The following is an 18813-nucleotide window of genomic DNA, read 5'->3' on the forward strand; positions in this document are numbered from 1 at the left end:
TTCAATATTGCATATTTAAATCATATTTAAAGGTTAGATCAGTGACCCAGTGCCAGGGTTTCTCATGTGGAAATATTTTGCCATGCTAAGAACCTTTCAGAAGCCCATCGTGAATGAGTGAAGTTAAACTATTCCACATTTTGTTGAAAAGCAATGGCAGTCACAAAAATCATTCGATTGTCAGTCCAGTATATAACCTAACAAATAAATGACCAGTGCATATTCAGTCAAAGCACTATGTTTTTTTTTTTGTTTGTTTGTTTTTTTTTAACAAAATCCTCATTACTGAATGATTTGGATGCAGTGGATGCATCAATAATCTAAATACAAAACAGCTTTGACCTCTTGTTCATGTCTCTCTAATAATCAGATACACAACTGTATTCTGACATATTTAGAAGCCACTGTACACTGCAGCTTTTTTTCTTCTTCGTTTTCCCTTCAGGGGCCACCACAGCCAATCAACCTTCTCCATCTAACCCTATTCACTTTATCCTCCTCTCTCACACCAACTAACTTCATATCCTCTCTCACTACATCCATAAATCTTCTCTTTGGTCTTCCTCAAGACCTGCGGCTTGGCAGCCTGTCCATCATGACTGCAAGCAAGAAGGGGCTCAGAACTGATCCCTGATGAAAGTCCCACCTCCAACTTGAACTTCTCTGTTACCCCTACTGCACACCGCACTACTGTCTCAAAGCTAGCATACATGCTCTGCACGAGTCTAACATACTTCTCTGCTACTCCAGACCTACTCATAAAATACCAGAGTTCCTCTCTTGGCACCCTGTCATACGCTTTTTTTCAAGGTTTGCAAAAACACAATGCAGCTCCCTCTGGCCTTCTCTGTACTTCTCTATTAGCATTCTCAAAGTAAATACTGCATCTGTAGTACTCTTTCTAGGCATTAAGCCATACTGCTGTTCACAAAGGCTGACTTCTGGTCTCAGTCTAGATTCCGCTACTCTTTCCCTCCCCTTACAACTTCATTGTATGGCTCATCAACTTTATCCCTCTCTAGTCGCTGCAACTATGCACACCCCCCTTATTCTTAAAAATGGGTACCATCACACTTCTTCTCCATTCCTTGGGCATCTTCGCACTCTCTAAGATTGTGTTGAATAATCTAGCCAGAAACTATACTGCTGCCTCTCTTAGATACTTCCATACCTCCACAGGTATATGATCACAACCAACTGCCTTTCTACTCTTCATCCTCTTCACTGCCTTCCTCACTTCACTTTTACTTAGCTTTGGGCTCTTACTTTAACTGTCAAATTTCCTGCCACTTTGTTGTCTACAGAAATCACTTCTGCTATCCTTGCCTTTCTTTCATTTTCCACATTCATCAGCTCTTCAAAGTACTCTATCCATGTTTCCATCACTCTTCTAGCATCTGTCAATACGTTTTCCCTCTCCATCCTTAATCACATGGACCTCCTGTACAACCTTTCCATCTCTATCTCTCTGTTTCACCAACTTACATGGATCATTCTCTCCCTCCTTACTGTCCAAACCAAGTATACAAGCCATTGTATGCCCTTTGTTTTGACTTTTCTACCTTTATCGTTACCTTTCGCCGCATCTCCCTGTACCCTTTGCCTGCTCTCTTAAGTCCCCTCAGTGTCCCACTTCTTCTTCGCTAACCGCTTTCTCTGTCTATCCTCCCGCACTTACTCATTCCACCACCAAGTGTTCTCATCTACTTTCCATCCAGATGACACACCAAGTACTCTACTACCTGTCTCCCTGATAACATTAGCTGTAGTTGTCCAGTCATCATGAAGCTCTCCCTGACCACCCTGGGCCTTTCTCAACTCCCCCCTGAAAACCATACGACGCTCCTCCCTTTTCAGCTTCTACCACTTTGTCCTCTTGATCTTCCTTGTCACCAGTCATCCAACAAACCACCATCCTATGCTGTCTGGCTACACTCTCACATTCAACTACTTTGCAGTCACTGATCTCTCTCAGGATACCTCGAGTATACAAGATGTAGTCTACCATCGTGCTCCTACCTCTGCTCTTATAAGTTACCCTATGTTCCTGTCTTTTCTTAAAAAATGTGTTCACTACAGCCATTTCTATCCTTTTTGCAAAGTCTACCACCATCTGTCCATTTGTGTTCCTATCCTGTATATCAGATCTGCCCATCACTTCTTCATCCCCTCTATTCCCTGCACCAACCAGCCCATTGAAATCTGCACCAATTACCACTCTCATCTCTGGGGATATTCTGAATCACTACATCTCACTCATTACAGAACTTCTCCTCTAACTCACACCCCACCTGCAGGGCACAGGCACTAACAACATTGAGCATCACACCTCCAATTTCCAGTTTCAGACTCATAAGTCTATCTGTCATTCTTTTCACCTCCAGAACATTCTTAATAAACCCCTCCTTCAAGACAACTCCTACTTAATTTCTCTTCCTGTCAGTACCATAATAGTACAACTTAGAGCTGAGCTCCTAAGCTTCTAGCCTTACTACCTTTCCACCTGGTCTCCTGAACACAAAGTATATCCATCTTCCTTCTCTGCATCATGTCAACCAACTCTCTACCTTTTCCTGCCATAGTCCCAACATTCAAAGTCCCTACTCTCAGTCCCAAACTCTTGCCGTTCCTCTTCTCTCTGCCTCCAAACAAACCTTCCTCCTCTCCTTCTTTGACCCACAGTGGCCCAATTTCCACTGGTACCCCGTAGGTCATTGGAACCAATACTGTCTTTGTTAACACGGGCCTGTTTGATTTTGGTAAAAGGTTTATGCTAGATGCCCTTCCTGATGCAACTCTGCATTTATCGGGGCGTTGGACTGGCTCAGGGAGACACTGGTCCGTGCCGCACTCAGGACACATTTTACACTACAGCTTTTAATTCTTGTATTTATATCCTGCTAGTGCCGCTAAACTTTACAGCAGTCTGTATGACAGGTTCATCAAGGAGATGTTTTTTTCTCTGGCTATTTGTGATTAATTCGTTAATCGCACAGTCATAGAGTAAATGAGGGGAGAAAGCTTCTAATGAGAGGATGTGGTTTTTTTTAATAATTTCTTGAAAATAAACTGGTTATTCTTTATTGATGAATCAATTTTATCCCAACCCTTCAGCAGCCATAGCTCCTAATCATTATGTTTATGTTCCCAACTACCTGCACGTCAGGGCACCTCGTACGTCCTCCATTTAACACCTACTAAACCCCATCCAGCTGACCTCCTCCCTAGGCCTTTTCACCCGAAGACATGGAAAAGAGTCAAATTAATACACACAGCCCCGTGGCAAAGCCAGCAGCGGGTTTTATCTATCATCAATACTGAGCTATTTGGATTACATGCAAGAGCGAGGGTTTCAGTGATGTGGAAAAGAGGGGTCAAAGTAATGCCCGTGAGTGGAATGCCGTCTGAAGAAAATACAGCAGTATCGACAAATCCCTCCGCTGCGCTCCATATTAAGGCGCAATCGTTAGACAAGTATGTTGTACAAAGACATTTTCTCACTCTCCTGTGTAAGGCAACTTCAGGAAGAGTGACGTCCAAGATGTCCACTCAAGCTCCATGTTCAGCTCACCAATTAGACATTAGACATAACACTGCCAGGAAGCTTTGTGCAACTTAATTCTAGAGTGCAACTATCACTCTTGCAAAGATCTAAGTCAGGGGGGAAAACATTATCTACCTTTCAGCTGGATGATATGGCTGCTTGCACTCTGTTAGTGTATGCAAACGTACTGTAAACACACTTGAGTCACAGATGTCGTACAATGAATCGTTCCAGTTGCTCACATGTAAAGCATTATTGGATGGAAAAAGTGCCATGAGATACAGTAAATGTTGACTGCATGATCACAGAGAGAGCAAACTCTTTCTGTGTCACAAGAAAATGCACCAGACTGCATAATGTAAATATTGGCTGACCGAAATATTATCTCTTTTGTCTTAAAACTGGAAGTTTACAGATTTAATCTCCATGTATCCACTGGAAATTTAGTTGAGAATCATAGTAAAATATATGTTTTTTTTTATTCATTTTAATTTGAAAAAAGTGAAAATTAAAACTGTAAGGTCTTATTTTTCTAGTTTTACATCAATATTGAATTGACTTAAAGCTATATCATCCACTGTAATGAACACACTGTAATAAATCACCTCAAAAGTTGAAATGTTGAGTGACATTTCTGAAAAGGGTTATGATCTTAAAGTAACATTTCAAACTATACTTTCTTTAGGTTACTTGTCAAATCTTGAGAGGGTCCAACCACCATCCAAACACCCACCCACTCCTGAGTCATAATCCACAAGTTTTCATAGGACAGGAGGTCACTGGGGGGCATTTGAAGTCTATTCACAAAGTCATATATAGAAAAGGAAAAAAAAAAAGATGATTTACATTGAAGCTGCAGTAGGAAGGTGAGATTGGACTGAGCCTAAGCCTTGCATTTTGAAATATAGACAGACTCAAATTTCCTGCCCCTGGGCTTAATGAAAAATTTAGTAGCTCAGATATTGTTTGGCTTTGTATCTTATAACACAGTAGGCATGATATATTTGATATATAATATATATGATGTGTTTGTGTGTGTGTGTGTAGAATTTAATCAACAATAACCTGACCAAAAGCGGTTTTATGCGGGAAGCAGAGCAATACAGCTTTAATGCAACAGTTTGCTCATAAAATGATTAATATATCTAGACCAACAGAAGGAAATAGAATGCATGCCCACAAAGCAACACTCTTTGTAAAAATAGGGAAAAAAAGATTTTTTTCTGAAATTCTGTGATTTGATGAGTAGGCCACTGAAGGAAGCAGCAGCAGCAGCAGCATCCTTGTGATATTTAGGATATAGATAGAAGACTGTTCTCAGTTTAAGCAACCTCTTTTCAACTTATTCTCTGCTTTTGAAGTCCATATTTTTCAAATGGAAAGAATCAGCAAAAGTGAGACGATGTTTAATACTTCTTAATGCTTTAAAGTACTGCATACTTTGATTAACTATTTTTTTAGTAATACCATCCAATGTCGATCTAACAAGTACAACAAACCAAGTCATTCGTGTTGTGATCAATTGATAAACTCGAAATGCTGCGGAAGAGCTATGAGCGATCAGCGTGAAATGGAAAATCACTTTTGTTTACCACTACGATTATGATTAAGATTATGATGATGATATTTACTATAATTATTATTTGAGAGGACGTATTTAAACACACACGCACGTTGCTGCACACTCAGTAGGCTATTGTGCTGTGACATCATCACTCCAAGGCTGATAACCCTCATCCAGATACGGAGAGTGATCAATGATTCTGAAAGGCTCTTACTTTGACTGTCGAATTTCCTGATGATGGTGTCCAGGAAGGTGTTTTGCGGGGCCACATGGCCCCTGCGGACCGGCATCTTCGCGGCGACGAGGCCCCGGACTTTGAAGGACTTGGCCGGACTTTTTTAAACTCGGTGACGCGGCGGGCGGGCGGTCAGAGCGTCGTCCGCATGGATGATTCCGGACACCCAAAGTTTTCCACCAAGTTGCGCGGCCTATGGAAGATGTGCGGGAGGAAAAGCGCGGATTGGTGCGGGTCGGGCGCGCTGTCCCACGCACGGCTGGTCTGAGCGCTCTGCAGCCAGCCGTCTCCGGGCGGAGGGAAGTGTTGCTTGCGCCTGTGTGTCTGCGTGTGTATGTTTCTGTCCTCTGAGGGGAGGGCGGCCCGTCAGCTGATATTTCCTCCTGCTGGTCTCACACTCAGTCGAGCCGAGTTCGCCTCTCATTCTGCGCCTCAGCCCCGTGCCTCACGGCCGGAGTGGGCAGTCAGCGCGACGTGCGCGCCGCCGAAACCCTGGATACCTGCGTTGCGCATTTGGCCGTTTCTCACTTCAATCAGTTCTTCCTCCTCCCGTGTTTCTCTGCACCCGGGGAAGAAAGGCGGCTGTGCAAAAAAATAAAATAAAAGTAAAAACTGCGGATCCGCGCCGGCTGGATCCAGCTGGGTGGGTGTTTTGGAGGTGTTGGCAGTCGCTCTCCTCCTCTTCCTCCTCCGCGCTGTGCGCTCTGACGGATGACTTCAGCTCCGCCGTCGTCGAGCTGCGTCTCTTTTAACCCTTTGCTCATCAACGGCAGCGCACACTTTTTATTGTATCGCAGGTGAAGATCTTATTTTAAAGAGGAGGGGCGTTAGTTTTCCCGAGGAAGTTAAAGCGCTCAGAGGCCATCAGAAAGAGGGGTACGCCTTGCGGGTCCCCCGTGTGTTCGTGTTTGAGTTCGGATACGAACGTAGATGAAGTCGTAGATTTCGATGAATTCATGTCAACGCGCATGTATTCTTTCCATTTCCGTGTTTTATTCTAATTATTGATATATATTTAATTCTTCCTCCAAAGGTGTTGTACGCAGCCGAGCACCGTAGAAGCGCCGTGTCCTCCGTGTGCGAAAGAGGGTCGCGTTCGGGATTCTCCGCTCATGACGTCACTCCGCCGGGGTTCCCCCTCTTCCGTGCCGCCGAGGATGCTGCCTTCAGTTACCGTTGGAAAGTCGCGTACTCTCTCAGACAGTTTATAAATGATCGCTGAACCGGGAAATTTACCGATTACGTTCACGCTGAATTGGAAAAGAACGTCTTCAACATTGTTGTTCTGTTTGTTTGATTAGCCAGTGAAGCCTTTCTCTCCCTCTCTCTGATTTTCCATACGCTTTTTTTCTTTGTTTGTTGATGCTAAAGCATTGTCTTTTGCGGCTGGTATTTTTTTTTTTTTGTATATGTATACATGTATATGTATGTATTTAAGTATTCATTTTCAGAATTTCCTCTGAGTTTAAATTGATTTATCTATGTATATTTTAATTTAATTTAGGGAGAAAAAAATATAAAAAAGATAGATAGATAGATAGATAGATAGATAGATAGATAGATAGATAGATAGATAGATAGATAGATAGATAGATAGATAGATAGATAGATAGATAGATAGATAGATATACAAGTGGCCAAGAAATCACTTTGGGGAGAAATGATTTTTTTTTTGCACATGATAAAATACAGATTAGTGACATTAGTGTTCAATGTACAGTTAAAGTAAAGAGGGTTATCCCTGAAATCAGTGCGATGAATTAAAATGTCAGTTAGTTTTTTTTTTTTTTCTAAAGGGAAAAAAAACCCAAAATGAGTGCATTTTGGAAAATGAGAGAACAATTATATACGCGCGTGCGCACGCACACACACACACACACACACACACACACACACACACACACACACACACACACACACACACACACACGCGTAATACCAGAAGTCGATCCCTGATTTTCCAACTGTACCTGAAGGCAATAGTGAATGCAAAGCTCTGCAAGTTCAACGAGCTGAGGCTTTTTCCTCAGATCCATTGGATCACGATTTTCAGTGTATCTCCGGGACATAAACAGGCCAAGGCTGCTTTCCTGTGTTCTCTCATAAATAGGTGTAAAGCAACACTGCTGCTTGCTGCTCTCTCACAGGATGCATTGATCAAAATGACACGGTGCTGCATTCATTTTTCCAGCGATCAGTGTTTTAATGATTAGTTAAACATGATGAATTGCAGCCTCGCAGCCGAACAAGGCCTGACAAGCTATCAGTCAAAATGTGATATTTTGCTATGAATTAAAAATGCATCAGTTCTTGCTCATATTACACCCAGTACTATTTACTCCAGCAGCTGGAAGCCAGAGGAGCTGCTCAGCCTTCCCTCTTTAACTCCCTTATTTAGTCAGGAAAGGACAAGGGGGGAGCAGCCGGACAGCCGGACATCACTCTTTTTCGTGTTTACGATCTTACACACAAAAGAAAATAGAGCAGAGTAAAATGCATTCAACCTCACAAAAGAATGAGGAGAAAAGGCTTCAGGCCTTCCTCTGACACATCCATTAAAAGATTCTTGCAATAAAGGCAAATTTCTAGAAAGTCATTTCAGCTGTCAGACACATCGTCACTTTTTAAACGTTTACTCAGCAGTAGGTAGTGTTGAGCTTGTGGTTCGTGAAATGAAAAGTAATGAAGAAGTGATATTTGAACATTCCCTATTTACTCTGCGTGAAACACACCATCAACCAAGTCTACGCTTTTCATCTCGTGGAGCTTTTACAACATTCAAAGGCTAAGTTTTTATAACTACTGGAATTGAAGATTTGGAGCCCATGCTGAAAGGGAATATGTGAGCGAATCCGGTTTACGGGCTCTTTGAAATTTTAACCTTTATTTTTTTTTCTATTCCACCCACAGTCTAAAACACATGTTGCAGGTTCAGTGGAGCCGCTGAATTGCACAGATGCTTGAATGGTTGTCTGTCCCCATATGAGGCCCTGTGATCGACTGTTGACTGGTTTGGGGTGAAACCAAGGACAGCTTGGACAGGCTCCAGCAGCCAGGTTACCCTGAGTGGAGGATATGCGGTACAGACAATGAATGGATGAATGAATGAACAAATGAATGAGTGACTGACTGAACTATGCACCTGGGCATTTTGTGTCTCAATTGAGCTTGTCAAGTTGTGAATACTTGATGTCAGTATAATTTTTTTATCTGGAGATGATAGCGCTGAAGAAAAGACGTTGGAGACAGTGGCGTTGAGGAGAGGACAAGAAGCAGACCTCGAGGTAGCAGGGATGAATATGTTGAGGTTCTCTTTGGGAGTGACAAGGATGGATATGATCAGGAATGAGTCCATCAGAGGGGCAACAACTGTTGGATGCTTTGGAGAAAGGCAGACTGAAATGGTTCGGCCATGTACAGAGGAGCTTTAGGTAATATATTGGTGGAAGGATGCTGGGGTTGGAACTGCCAGGCCAAAGAGAAGATTTATGGGCGTAGTGAGAGATAGTCAGTTGGTATGAGAGAAAGTGATAGAGAGAATAGAGTTAAATGCAGGATGTTGATTCTCTGTGGTGATCCCTGAAGTAGCTGACACAGCTACTGACACGCACACGCATATATATACATAAACATAATAAACACACACACACACACACACATATATATATATATATATATATATATATATTTATATAAACAGTATACAGTATGTATACATATTGCTCACCACTATATCACTTACTTTGCAGTCAGGATAGCTGGGGGTTATCCCAGCTGTCATTGGGTGTACCAGACACATTCAGGCCCAGACATACACTATATATGCATATATCTATATAGTATATTTGTAATTAATATGTATTGAATATAGTAGTTAAATTCAATGTTTTTATTCAGGTGCTTCAGCTATATTGAGGTATTAATGTCTGATGTCAAATGAAAGCAATTAAATGAAATCAGATTAAATCAAAAGCCCAAACTTTTTTTCCTTTTTTTTCAGTGTTCAAAGGGTTTATTGACCACTCAACAGTCACTGTAAACTTTAAAAATGTAACAAAAACCTACCCACTTCAATATAAAGAAGATTTTTGGTACATATACTATATATTGTTTAAATGAAACATCTCTGAATCCACAATCAGCCTTAAAAGGAATAAAACACATGCTTTTCAATTTAAAAATAAAGTAGAAAAAAATGCTGTACATTACAAAGAATATAGACAGAGAGCAGAGTCATGGAATAGAAAAAGACCAAAGGACGATGTGAGTGTTCTGCAAACAGACCAGATGACAGGATACTGCCCTTGCCAATCTTTGGCAATCCAACCCTTGTTTTGTCACCGTGACACATCTCACACTCAACATCAGCGCCTGGACAGGTCCCCTCCTGTAAATCAGGGAAAAAAAGAGTGAGGTTGCATGTGGAGCATAAAATAAAATAAAATAAAATAAATTTAAATTAAATTGAATTAAAAAATAATAATAATTAAATAAATAAAATAAAATAAAATAAAATAAAATAAAATAAAATAAAATAAAATAAAATAAAATAAAATAAAATAAAATAAAATAAATATGTTTGACACCTCTTCTTTTTCCTTCAGGGGTGGCCACAGCGAATCAACCTTCTCCATCTAACCCTCTTCTCTGTATCCTCCTCTCTCAGATCAACAAACTTCATGATAAGCTTGACGCCTCTTATACCCCCACCTCCTATATTTGCTAATATAAACACAGCAGTCAAATGCACAGTTCAGTGCCGGAAATTGTTTGAAACCATTGCAAGACAGCGTTAGATTGTGAAAACTATGGTTTGGTAGAAGATATGTGTGAGCATCAGACTGATCAGCGTAGTAACCAAAGCTGTGAGGCGCCTGAGTGTCACACTGAGAGGGAATCTGAGCCACAGTGCCTACATCCCATTTACTTACACAAACGAGAGGTGGGAACCTTGATTGAATTATTCATGGTAGGAAAACCCAGGACTGGGTGTGTGCCTGTCCCTGAGTGTGTAAATGTATAAATGTGTCATACACCATCTGTGTGTCAGCTCAGCTCTGATGGAAAGTGACTGAGATAGTGCGTCGAGAGAGGTGGAGACCAACAGATGATGATGTTATTGCCACTTACTGTGCTAGTTCCTACAGTGGAAAAGCCGATTAAACCAACTGAAATGACATAATAATCACATAATGCCTCACATCAACTTTAAAGCCATCAATATTCTTTAAAGCGATTGTTTTCTATTTAGTCTGAAGGAATCTGAAGAAGTTTCTGGAGGCTTTAAAAGATTTTTTTCCAAAGCACAATCTGACTTGTGACAGTATTGTCACAAGTATTTGGAGATGATGGGCTTCAATTTGGACTCCAATAACATTCTCATAGTGCACAGGGGTCCTCGACCATTTCTTCGGCACGGTGACATTTTGATTTTGAAGCAGTGGGATGTAAAATTGAGACATTGTTTTTTGAGCACAGCAGCAGAACATACAGTTACACAGTGTTTGTAAGGGAGTGGCATGGCTTGACATCTGCTACCTCATTTTTATGTTTGTTTCTTATTAGCATTTCATATTTGTCTTTTTTTTTTGTACTATAGTTATGGTCTCCTTTTCATTTTCATGTATTTTGATGTAATTTGTGGTACTTTGGGGTGTTTTAGGTTAGGTAAGTGACTAAGGCTATGGTAATCAGTATTTGCATCGAAAATTGCCTCCATTGGTCTGTAGGAACGGCTCTTTGGCGTGACTCAAGGACCGTCTGGATTTTGACCTCTGATTTTCTAGGCTTTTGTCTTTTGTAGATTCTATTTGGTAGAGTGGTGACTTTTGAATAGCGACTACTGGTACTTTGATCTTCGGTTATTGAATTGCAATTTTTGTAAGTCGCTTTGGATAAAAGCGTCTGCTCAATGATTCAAATGTAATATAATGTAATTCCTTCTGTATTATTTCGGAAATCCTGCTAGCCTTTTTGCTGGCTTAACAGTAAAGCATCCATGCCGCACATTCCTTATTTACAAAAACATTAAAAAAAAGGTAAATATAAATAGATATAGAAAAAGTGAACATAACAATGGGACCTGTCAAAGAATACTGAATACTGAAAACTGAAGACTGATAATAGAACAGTCTATACAATCGACCAATCAGGGGCAAAACTAGCTTATTTTCAGGCGAGCCTATTAAATTAACTAAATAGCACACTCTCCATTAGGCTCCTGATGATATCTACTTGTGGGGGGGTTTGTGGAAACAGTCATAAAATTATAGCAACATGGCTCAAGCACTTAGAAGAGCCTGTGGACAAGGCTAACCTGTGGCCTTCAGGGCCTGGGTCTATTTCATGACATTACGGACGCTTGTCATAATCCACTCCACATACAACTGGAGCTCAATACGCTGCCCCTAAGTCCCAAAAGCATAACTCATAAATCTCCCACTGTTTTCATCATTTTGGGTCTATTTGTCTAGAAATCATTACTCAGCCACTTGAATGAAAATGCTGAGAAAAAGGAAAAAATTATTCTAAATTAATTTAGAACAGACTAAAAGAGCGTGAAAAAAGATCGGCGAGCAGGAAAACATTTCAGTCACGAAATAGCTTCTTGCAAATAAAGTAACAAATCATGCTCGGGGGCCTACTCCTGAAACCGAATTCTTATTATGGTCCAAGAAACCTTTCATTAATATATTATCAACATACTACGATGCAGATCCTGTTTCAGGTCAAGGCTGACACGCACTAATGAATTCTTTTCGATCTTTTCCTTGTGGTTGCGTGGACATGTCCTAGCTGTTCGAAAGCCCCGGGCTTCGTTTATTATTGCCCACCTTGGCAGCTGGTGCATTCGCAACTGTGGATGACAGGCAGGACCACCGGTTCGCTCTCTCCGCTCTCACACTGCAGGCTCAGGAAGCGCACCGGGTTGTCAGGGTCCAGACGGTAGCTGCAGCATTCACAAACTGAGCGAAGGTAGGGTTCCTGGAAAAGGAAAGAGGATGCACGACGATTATGAGAGCATAAGAAGCCGTCTGAGCCGATAGAGGAGAGACGATAGAGTGGGTGGATATCAGGCGATCAAACTAAATGACAGGGAACAGGGATGTGAGGCCGAGACTTTGCTGCTACATCAAGGTGATAACAAGAATGTTTAAGCTAAATCTGAAATGATGATGTTACTTTGAAGACAGAGCCACTATAAATAAATACTTTTCAGAAAAACCATTACACTTTGATGTCCATGGACCAGGATGCCCGTGTTCATGTTGTTTGGACAGCTAATGTTTTTTGCAGACATCTGCAGAAGCATGTGTGCGGTGGTCTGAGAATGAGTCACAGCCTGGCAAAATGTCGATCCTATCTTAATTGAGTACTTTTGCCCACTCATGACAATTTGCAATGACAAATACTTTTTCATTGCGGGGACGAAAAAAAGTAGAGGGAAAGGTTTTAGCAGGCTTATCCAGAATCGCGGAAGTCTTCAGCCTGACTCATACACAAACACAAAGATGTGTGGAAACGAGGCGTGAGAGGGAAGGGTGGGGAAAATGAATCAAGCAATTATCATTAAGGTCCTGTATCTTGTCCAGATAATGGATGAATCACAAATGTCTTAAAACGCTCAGCAAATAATATGTATTATCTATCAGAAATGGCTGCGATGCCAGATGTCAAAATTCTCTGCAGTCCAGTCTAATCACACTTGCCATTTCATTCATTATAATTTTGTTCAGCTTGCATTCTGTGAATTTAAGTTCAAGTAGGATTTTAATGGGGTCAGGAAATAAATAGAGTGCACAGTCATTAAACAGGTCAGAACCAGAGTTCGTCGAGATGCTAATTTCCCCCAGAGTTACCGCCTGCGTATCGATCAAAAATGCTACGTTCAGAGACAATTAGATATATGTTCATTCTCCCATACAACTCAAAATAACATTCTAAAACCTTGACTCTGGATTATGCAGCACTCTCAGGGATCACACACGCAGCCACTAGAAGTGACCTATCCAAGGCCAGTGGACTTTATTTTCATCCTGGCCTTTGTACTGCAGTGCCCTACTAGAGGTAAACAGTCCATTCATCTGAAATCTGGAGTCCTGCAGTTAATGAAAAAAAAAAAAAAAAATCTGAAACTATTTTCTCCCGGAAAAATATTTTTTTGAAAGTATCTATAAGGACCATCAAAATTTTACGAGAGAAATACTACAATGTCAATATTAAAGAAAGTTAAATGATAATAAACATTATTATTATTAGTAGTAGTAGCAGTAGTATTATTTATTTTGCTATTGTTGTTGTCGTTGTTATATGTGCCCAAGAAATAAATAGAACTCAGCCTTGAGTTTGGCAGTATTTTTTGAACAGAACTTGCTGTCTGGTAAGATCTTTTCTGTAAGAAGATTGTTGTGGCAATAATTAAAGAGTGACTGAATTTTGTGTCAAACACTGCTTATTGGCCTTGATATAAATTATCTACAGCATACAGATCAGAAATTAAAGCAGCTTTCACATGCATGAAATGGGAAGATTGAGTGTGAAGAATTTGAATTAATGTCATTTTTATACAACTAAGTTTTGTAATTCACATAGAGATACTTTACAGATGACATCCATCTTAACATTCCTTATGATGTGTTTTCATCAAAATGTTTAGAATCTCCAACAGTATAGTTACGCCTCAAACCCAAACCAGACCAATTTACTACACTGTAATAATCATATCCCAGCATTGATTTTAATTACAGCAACAAACACAAGATCTGTTTAGCAAGTGAGGAACCCAGGAATTGGCAACCAAAGATTTCCCAGATGATTGATGATCTCTTGTCATGATGTCAGTGCCATAAATGCTTTGTTTGTCTTGTAGCTATAGCCGTGTAATATTTGTAAAACAAGTTTAATGTGTGATAGCCATTAAGGAGGTTTCCCTGATCAATCATATCTTCTTGAACACATGTAAGTACCTGACACCTTTTTGATGTCAACAAAGTGTGCTTTCTGTCTGTGAAATGACCCTACATGTGATTTTTAAAGTGATTTTCTGATCAATGAAAATTGAACTTTCTCAGCAATGCCTAGTCATCATTCACCGCTCTTTGTTACCACAGTAACAGGACTTACAATGAGACATTTGGCTAGGTCCAAATTTATTTTTACTAATCTCCCAACGTGACTGGCTCTAAATTTAAAGCAGACATGTACAGGCACCGGAGTAGAACAAAGTCACCATGGTGACGGGGTAATATGCTTGTCATATTGCAAAGATAAAAAAGAAAATGAAGGGGTTGGGGGCAAACGAGGGAGACAGAATCACTAACAAGATCAACATGTGCAGGGAGTCTGTGGCACGTGTCACATGCTCCCATCAACACATCTATATTTAGATTCACGGTGACTCAACTTCTTATTGTTTTGAATGTGTGCGTTCGTGTGTGTATGTGAGTTTACCTGCTCGGATAGCAGACACTGTTGACATATGTCAAATGATCAAATACTCCAAGACCGTTCATTGTGCTCCGCAAGACCTGTGCTGCCAAGCGTTTATCTACAAAGCGGTGATTTTACAGCAGGTGGAACCAGATGTACCAGGTCAGACTTAGGGCATGGACAGATGGGCGATTTTACTGCACACTGATTGCCAGAGCAACAATTCTTGATAATGTACCAGTATATATCACATATTTATATATATTTACTTGGGATACATGTAATTTGCTTTGTCACCTAATCAATGGCGTAGTCTTATCATGACACCAGTCAACACCATTATTTGGTGCTAAAAAAAGAAAAGAATAACATAAAAAAAAAAAAAAAAAAGAAATTTATCAAACAAACAGGCAGCATGTCTCTAGGCAACTAATATGTCTCATCTGCAAATTTGGAGATAGCCTGAAATCTCTCTTCAGGCTACGCAGAAAAACTAAGGTTAGGAATCATGCCATGGGGCCTACTTACTGTACATTGTGACAATACACAAGTCAAAATACCATGAAAGGATCTGTGTAATGATACAAATACTATGAAAAATATTTTAAAAAGTAACTAGATAAAAGAAGATGAAAAGAAAAAAAAAATAAAAATATATATATATATATAGCATAATAGATAAATAAAATATAAAAAAAATAGAAAATTGAAAAAAAATTGAAAAATCTATATATACATATATTTTTTTCCAAAAAAAATTGAAAAATTGATATATATATCAAATTTTCAATTTTTTTTTTTTTTTTTTTTTTTTTTATATTTTGTTTATCTATTATGCTTCTGTTTCAGAAAGGATCCATGCAACAAATATTGAAGCGTTCTCTTCAACCATTTCCCTCTACATGATGGACCAGCAACAGTGAGTTGGACTTGAGGAGTCAGTCGGTCTGACTCGAGCCATCAATGACCATGCTGTCTCTGCAGTAGTGCACAGGAGTGCTTCATCCCAGGGCTTCCTATTTCTTCAAAAAGGTCAGCACTAACGATTGCATCACAATGGAGCCGAAACATCATCACCCATCCATCCATCAATTATCTACCACTTGTCCGACACTGAGGGTCAACAGGGATGCTGGAGCCTATCCGGGCTGTCTTTGGGTGAGAGGCATGGTATACCCTGGACTGGTCTCCAGTAGATCGTAGGGCCACAAACAGCTATTAACACATACATTTTCCCAAATGACCTTCTGCATGTTTGAAACCAGAAAAACCCAGAGGAAACCCACATAGACATTGGTGAGAACTTCTAAATTCCACACAGAGAGGCTGGCTGTGGAAATCAAAGCAGGGTCCTTTGTGATATGCGCAAGTGGAAACCACTGTGCCACCTTGAATATCATCACCCAATGAGAAATTTGGGGGCTCAATTTTTTTTTTTTCCACGCTTACTTCATATGTATCAAGACAGTTGCATAGATATTGAACATTGATTTTGTTGTTACTGTTTTTTTGTCTGTGATATACACGCTTCAACAAATAGTAATAATAAAAAAAAAAAAAAACTATTCTGGTCAAAATAGAGATCGAAAAGCATTTTTTTTGTCAAGAATAACATTTTAAGGATAAAAAATTACAACCGGCTTTATTTTCCTTTTTTTTTATTTGTCTTGCATTTTTGGGCAAATGTTAAAAACATGACACGGAAGGAACACAAGTCCTGTCAACTCGTGCTGAATATTGATGCTGCTTTGCTTGCTTGGGTAACCTTTTTCCTGCAAAAGCAGGGATTGCTGTCAAATCCTGTCATCAGCAGGGAAGGAATTAAGGATCCATGGACCCCTGGGTCAGATTGCTTTGACCTGCATAGTTCTTCCTGTCAGTTATATAAAAAGTCAATTCCCTTCAACTCTAGATATTCAGTGTTATCGTGTGTATTTTGTGTGGTTCGTACTTCTAAGATGACATCTGTCCGGGACAGACAACGTCCTCTGCAGAAGCTAATCTCCACGTTGTCGAGACGACAGCCTCCCTTGGTGATGTTCTGGACCTGCACGTAGCGACGACAGTCCAGTGTGGGCTCATCTGATGAGCATACAGAAAGGAAGGGGATGTGAGGAGGGCAGGGCATGAAAGCAAGCGTCAGAATGAGAACGTAAGGAAAGAATAAATTGACAATTATTGTTTCTTTCTGTCTGTATATATTTGCATGAAAAAAAAAAAAAACAAAGATGCAGAAAGGCAAAGGCAGAAAGCTCTTTGCAGAGAACATAGTGATGACCCTTTGCAGCTCGTAACATTTCCTCCGGTAGGAAATTTAGGCTGAATTGTAGGTTATACAAGGTAACCCCTCTCTAATTGAGCATTGAGGCACTCTGTTTTTGCTTGGCTTTAAAAATAAAAAATAAGGCAGGCTGTTAAAATCTTCCCGCTGATAAAGGCTTTGTATGTTACCTGGGAACTCCTTTCTGCAGACTGGACAGCAGCTGCCTGCCTCCTCTACTTTCACTTCCCCCTGGGAGAAAGGGAAAATGTGAAGTCAAGATACACTCATTACGCAATCAAAAGAAGGAACAACATTTCCTTTTCTTCCTTTCTTTATATCCATATAAGAGTAATTAGTTTTGGTCAGACATAAGGGACAAAACAATACAAAGCAATTTTAAATTATCTTAAACTTAGTAGTAAATGTAAATGACTGGAAATCCTTCTCCCCATACAATACAGTTATAGTTAAGAAATTCAGAATATAGAAGATGACATATTGGGCAAAGAGAGTGTGACGTTATGTCATCCGTGACCCTACAGAGAGAGGGGGACTGCATAGAGAGGAGAGATTCAGAACAGCCAAAAGAAACCCTTGCCGTACCTCAGGGTCCTGTCAAAAGAGCTGCTGTTAGAATTTAAATAGTCTGCCAAAAGCCCCACCCAACCCCCAACACCACCACCCTGCCAGCTGCAGCAGCAGTCTCAACTCAGCCTTGAAACTTCCCCGACTGTGCCATCATTTCAACACGCTGATAACTGTTCACCTCAGGACTTTTCCTCCCACGCTGTATTGCCGCCAGCCTCCCCTCAGGGCTGAAGGCAGCTGACTCACTGAAAGGGTGGGAGTTCGCCAGCATTTTGAGTCCTTTAACTTCGTGCGTGCACCCATGTGCGTGTGTTTCGGATGTGTAAAATGCAACTTCTTGGGAACTCAAAGAATAAGCGGACTTGGCATTTAAAGTAAAGGGTAGAGAAATTTCAACCGATTCTTTTATGAGTTCCCTGCTAAAAGAGAAAATAAAGGGAAAAGCAAAGCAATAACTTGCATCACTAGAGATGATAATGGCCAGTAGAGTAAAGGATCTCAAAAAAATATAAACAACATAAGAGCAGGGTACTTGTGGGAGCCTGGATGTGCTAAAAGAAACTGATTCTCAACCTGTTTGGCAAGAGAACAACCTTTCTTAAATGCTTATTTTCTTTTTTGTGTATGTATAAGCAGGAACCAGGCATACATTATCCCAGCTGGGAGAACGTAGGTGCAATGAGGAAACGGGTCCCTGCAGACACAAAGATCAAGATACCTGACCTGCCAAAGGTAGAATGCTCCATAGAGACGGTCTACTTATTGGACCTCAATGTGCCACCGACTTCTCCTTTAAAGTTCTGATTGTCAGCAGATTTTATTTTTACCCTGGCCTTTATTCCGCGCCACTGTGCAAGAGACATGCAGTCAGCACACTGTGTCAAAGAAGAGACTCCTCTAACTGTGACTCTCAACTCCATCTCCACCAGGAAGAAAGCCTTCTGTCATATGTTTGCCCGAGTTATTCAAAAAACGCACATAGGTGTCAAGCAGTCAAATCAAATTCATACAATAATTCTCGTTGGCTAACCAGTACCAGCAACACATGGCTGAAAAACCCAAGTCTGTGACATGTCTCTTCTTGGCACTAAAGAGAGAGGTGAACAAAGAAAAAAAATGACAGTTGTCAGTCAACGGTGGCAGCTTTTGTCATGAAGGAGCTTCTCTCATCTCGATGATCCATCATGTAA

General features: G+C 40.4%; 2 protein-coding genes and 1 long non-coding RNA gene across 3 annotated transcripts in view; 1 reads left to right on the plus strand and 2 right to left on the minus strand.

Annotated features, from left to right (window-relative positions):
• Positions 1-5497, minus strand: part of kcnh2b (potassium voltage-gated channel, subfamily H (eag-related), member 2b) — a 274422-nt gene extending 268925 nt beyond the window's left edge. Inside the window, exon 1 of the mRNA XM_086160609.1 lies at positions 5323-5497. Within this exon, the coding sequence (XP_086016735.1) occupies positions 5323-5398 (76 nt within the window). The 5' untranslated portion in view covers positions 5399-5497. The remainder of the gene's footprint in view (positions 1-5322) is intronic.
• Positions 5498-9448: 3951 nt separating this feature from the next.
• sspo (SCO-spondin) overlaps positions 9449-18813 on the minus strand; it is a 111037-nt gene continuing 101672 nt past the window's right edge. The window contains 4 exon segments of the mRNA XM_086160954.1: positions 9449-9730; positions 12177-12327; positions 16724-16854; positions 17224-17284. Coding sequence (XP_086017080.1) covers positions 9708-9730; positions 12177-12327; positions 16724-16854; positions 17224-17284 — 366 coding nt within the window. The 3' untranslated portion in view covers positions 9449-9707.
• LOC147226218 (uncharacterized) lies at positions 14855-15893 on the plus strand. The gene is made up of 3 exons (XR_015107189.1): positions 14855-14934; positions 15622-15691; positions 15805-15893. It is a non-coding gene; the product is annotated as an uncharacterized LOC147226218 (long non-coding RNA).

Source organism: Fistularia commersonii, chromosome 15 (genome assembly GCF_037954325.1).
Source record: "Fistularia commersonii isolate RoL2024-O1a breed Wild chromosome 15, RoL_Fcom_v1.0, whole genome shotgun sequence".
Lineage (NCBI taxonomy): Eukaryota > Metazoa > Chordata > Actinopteri > Syngnathiformes > Fistulariidae > Fistularia > Fistularia commersonii.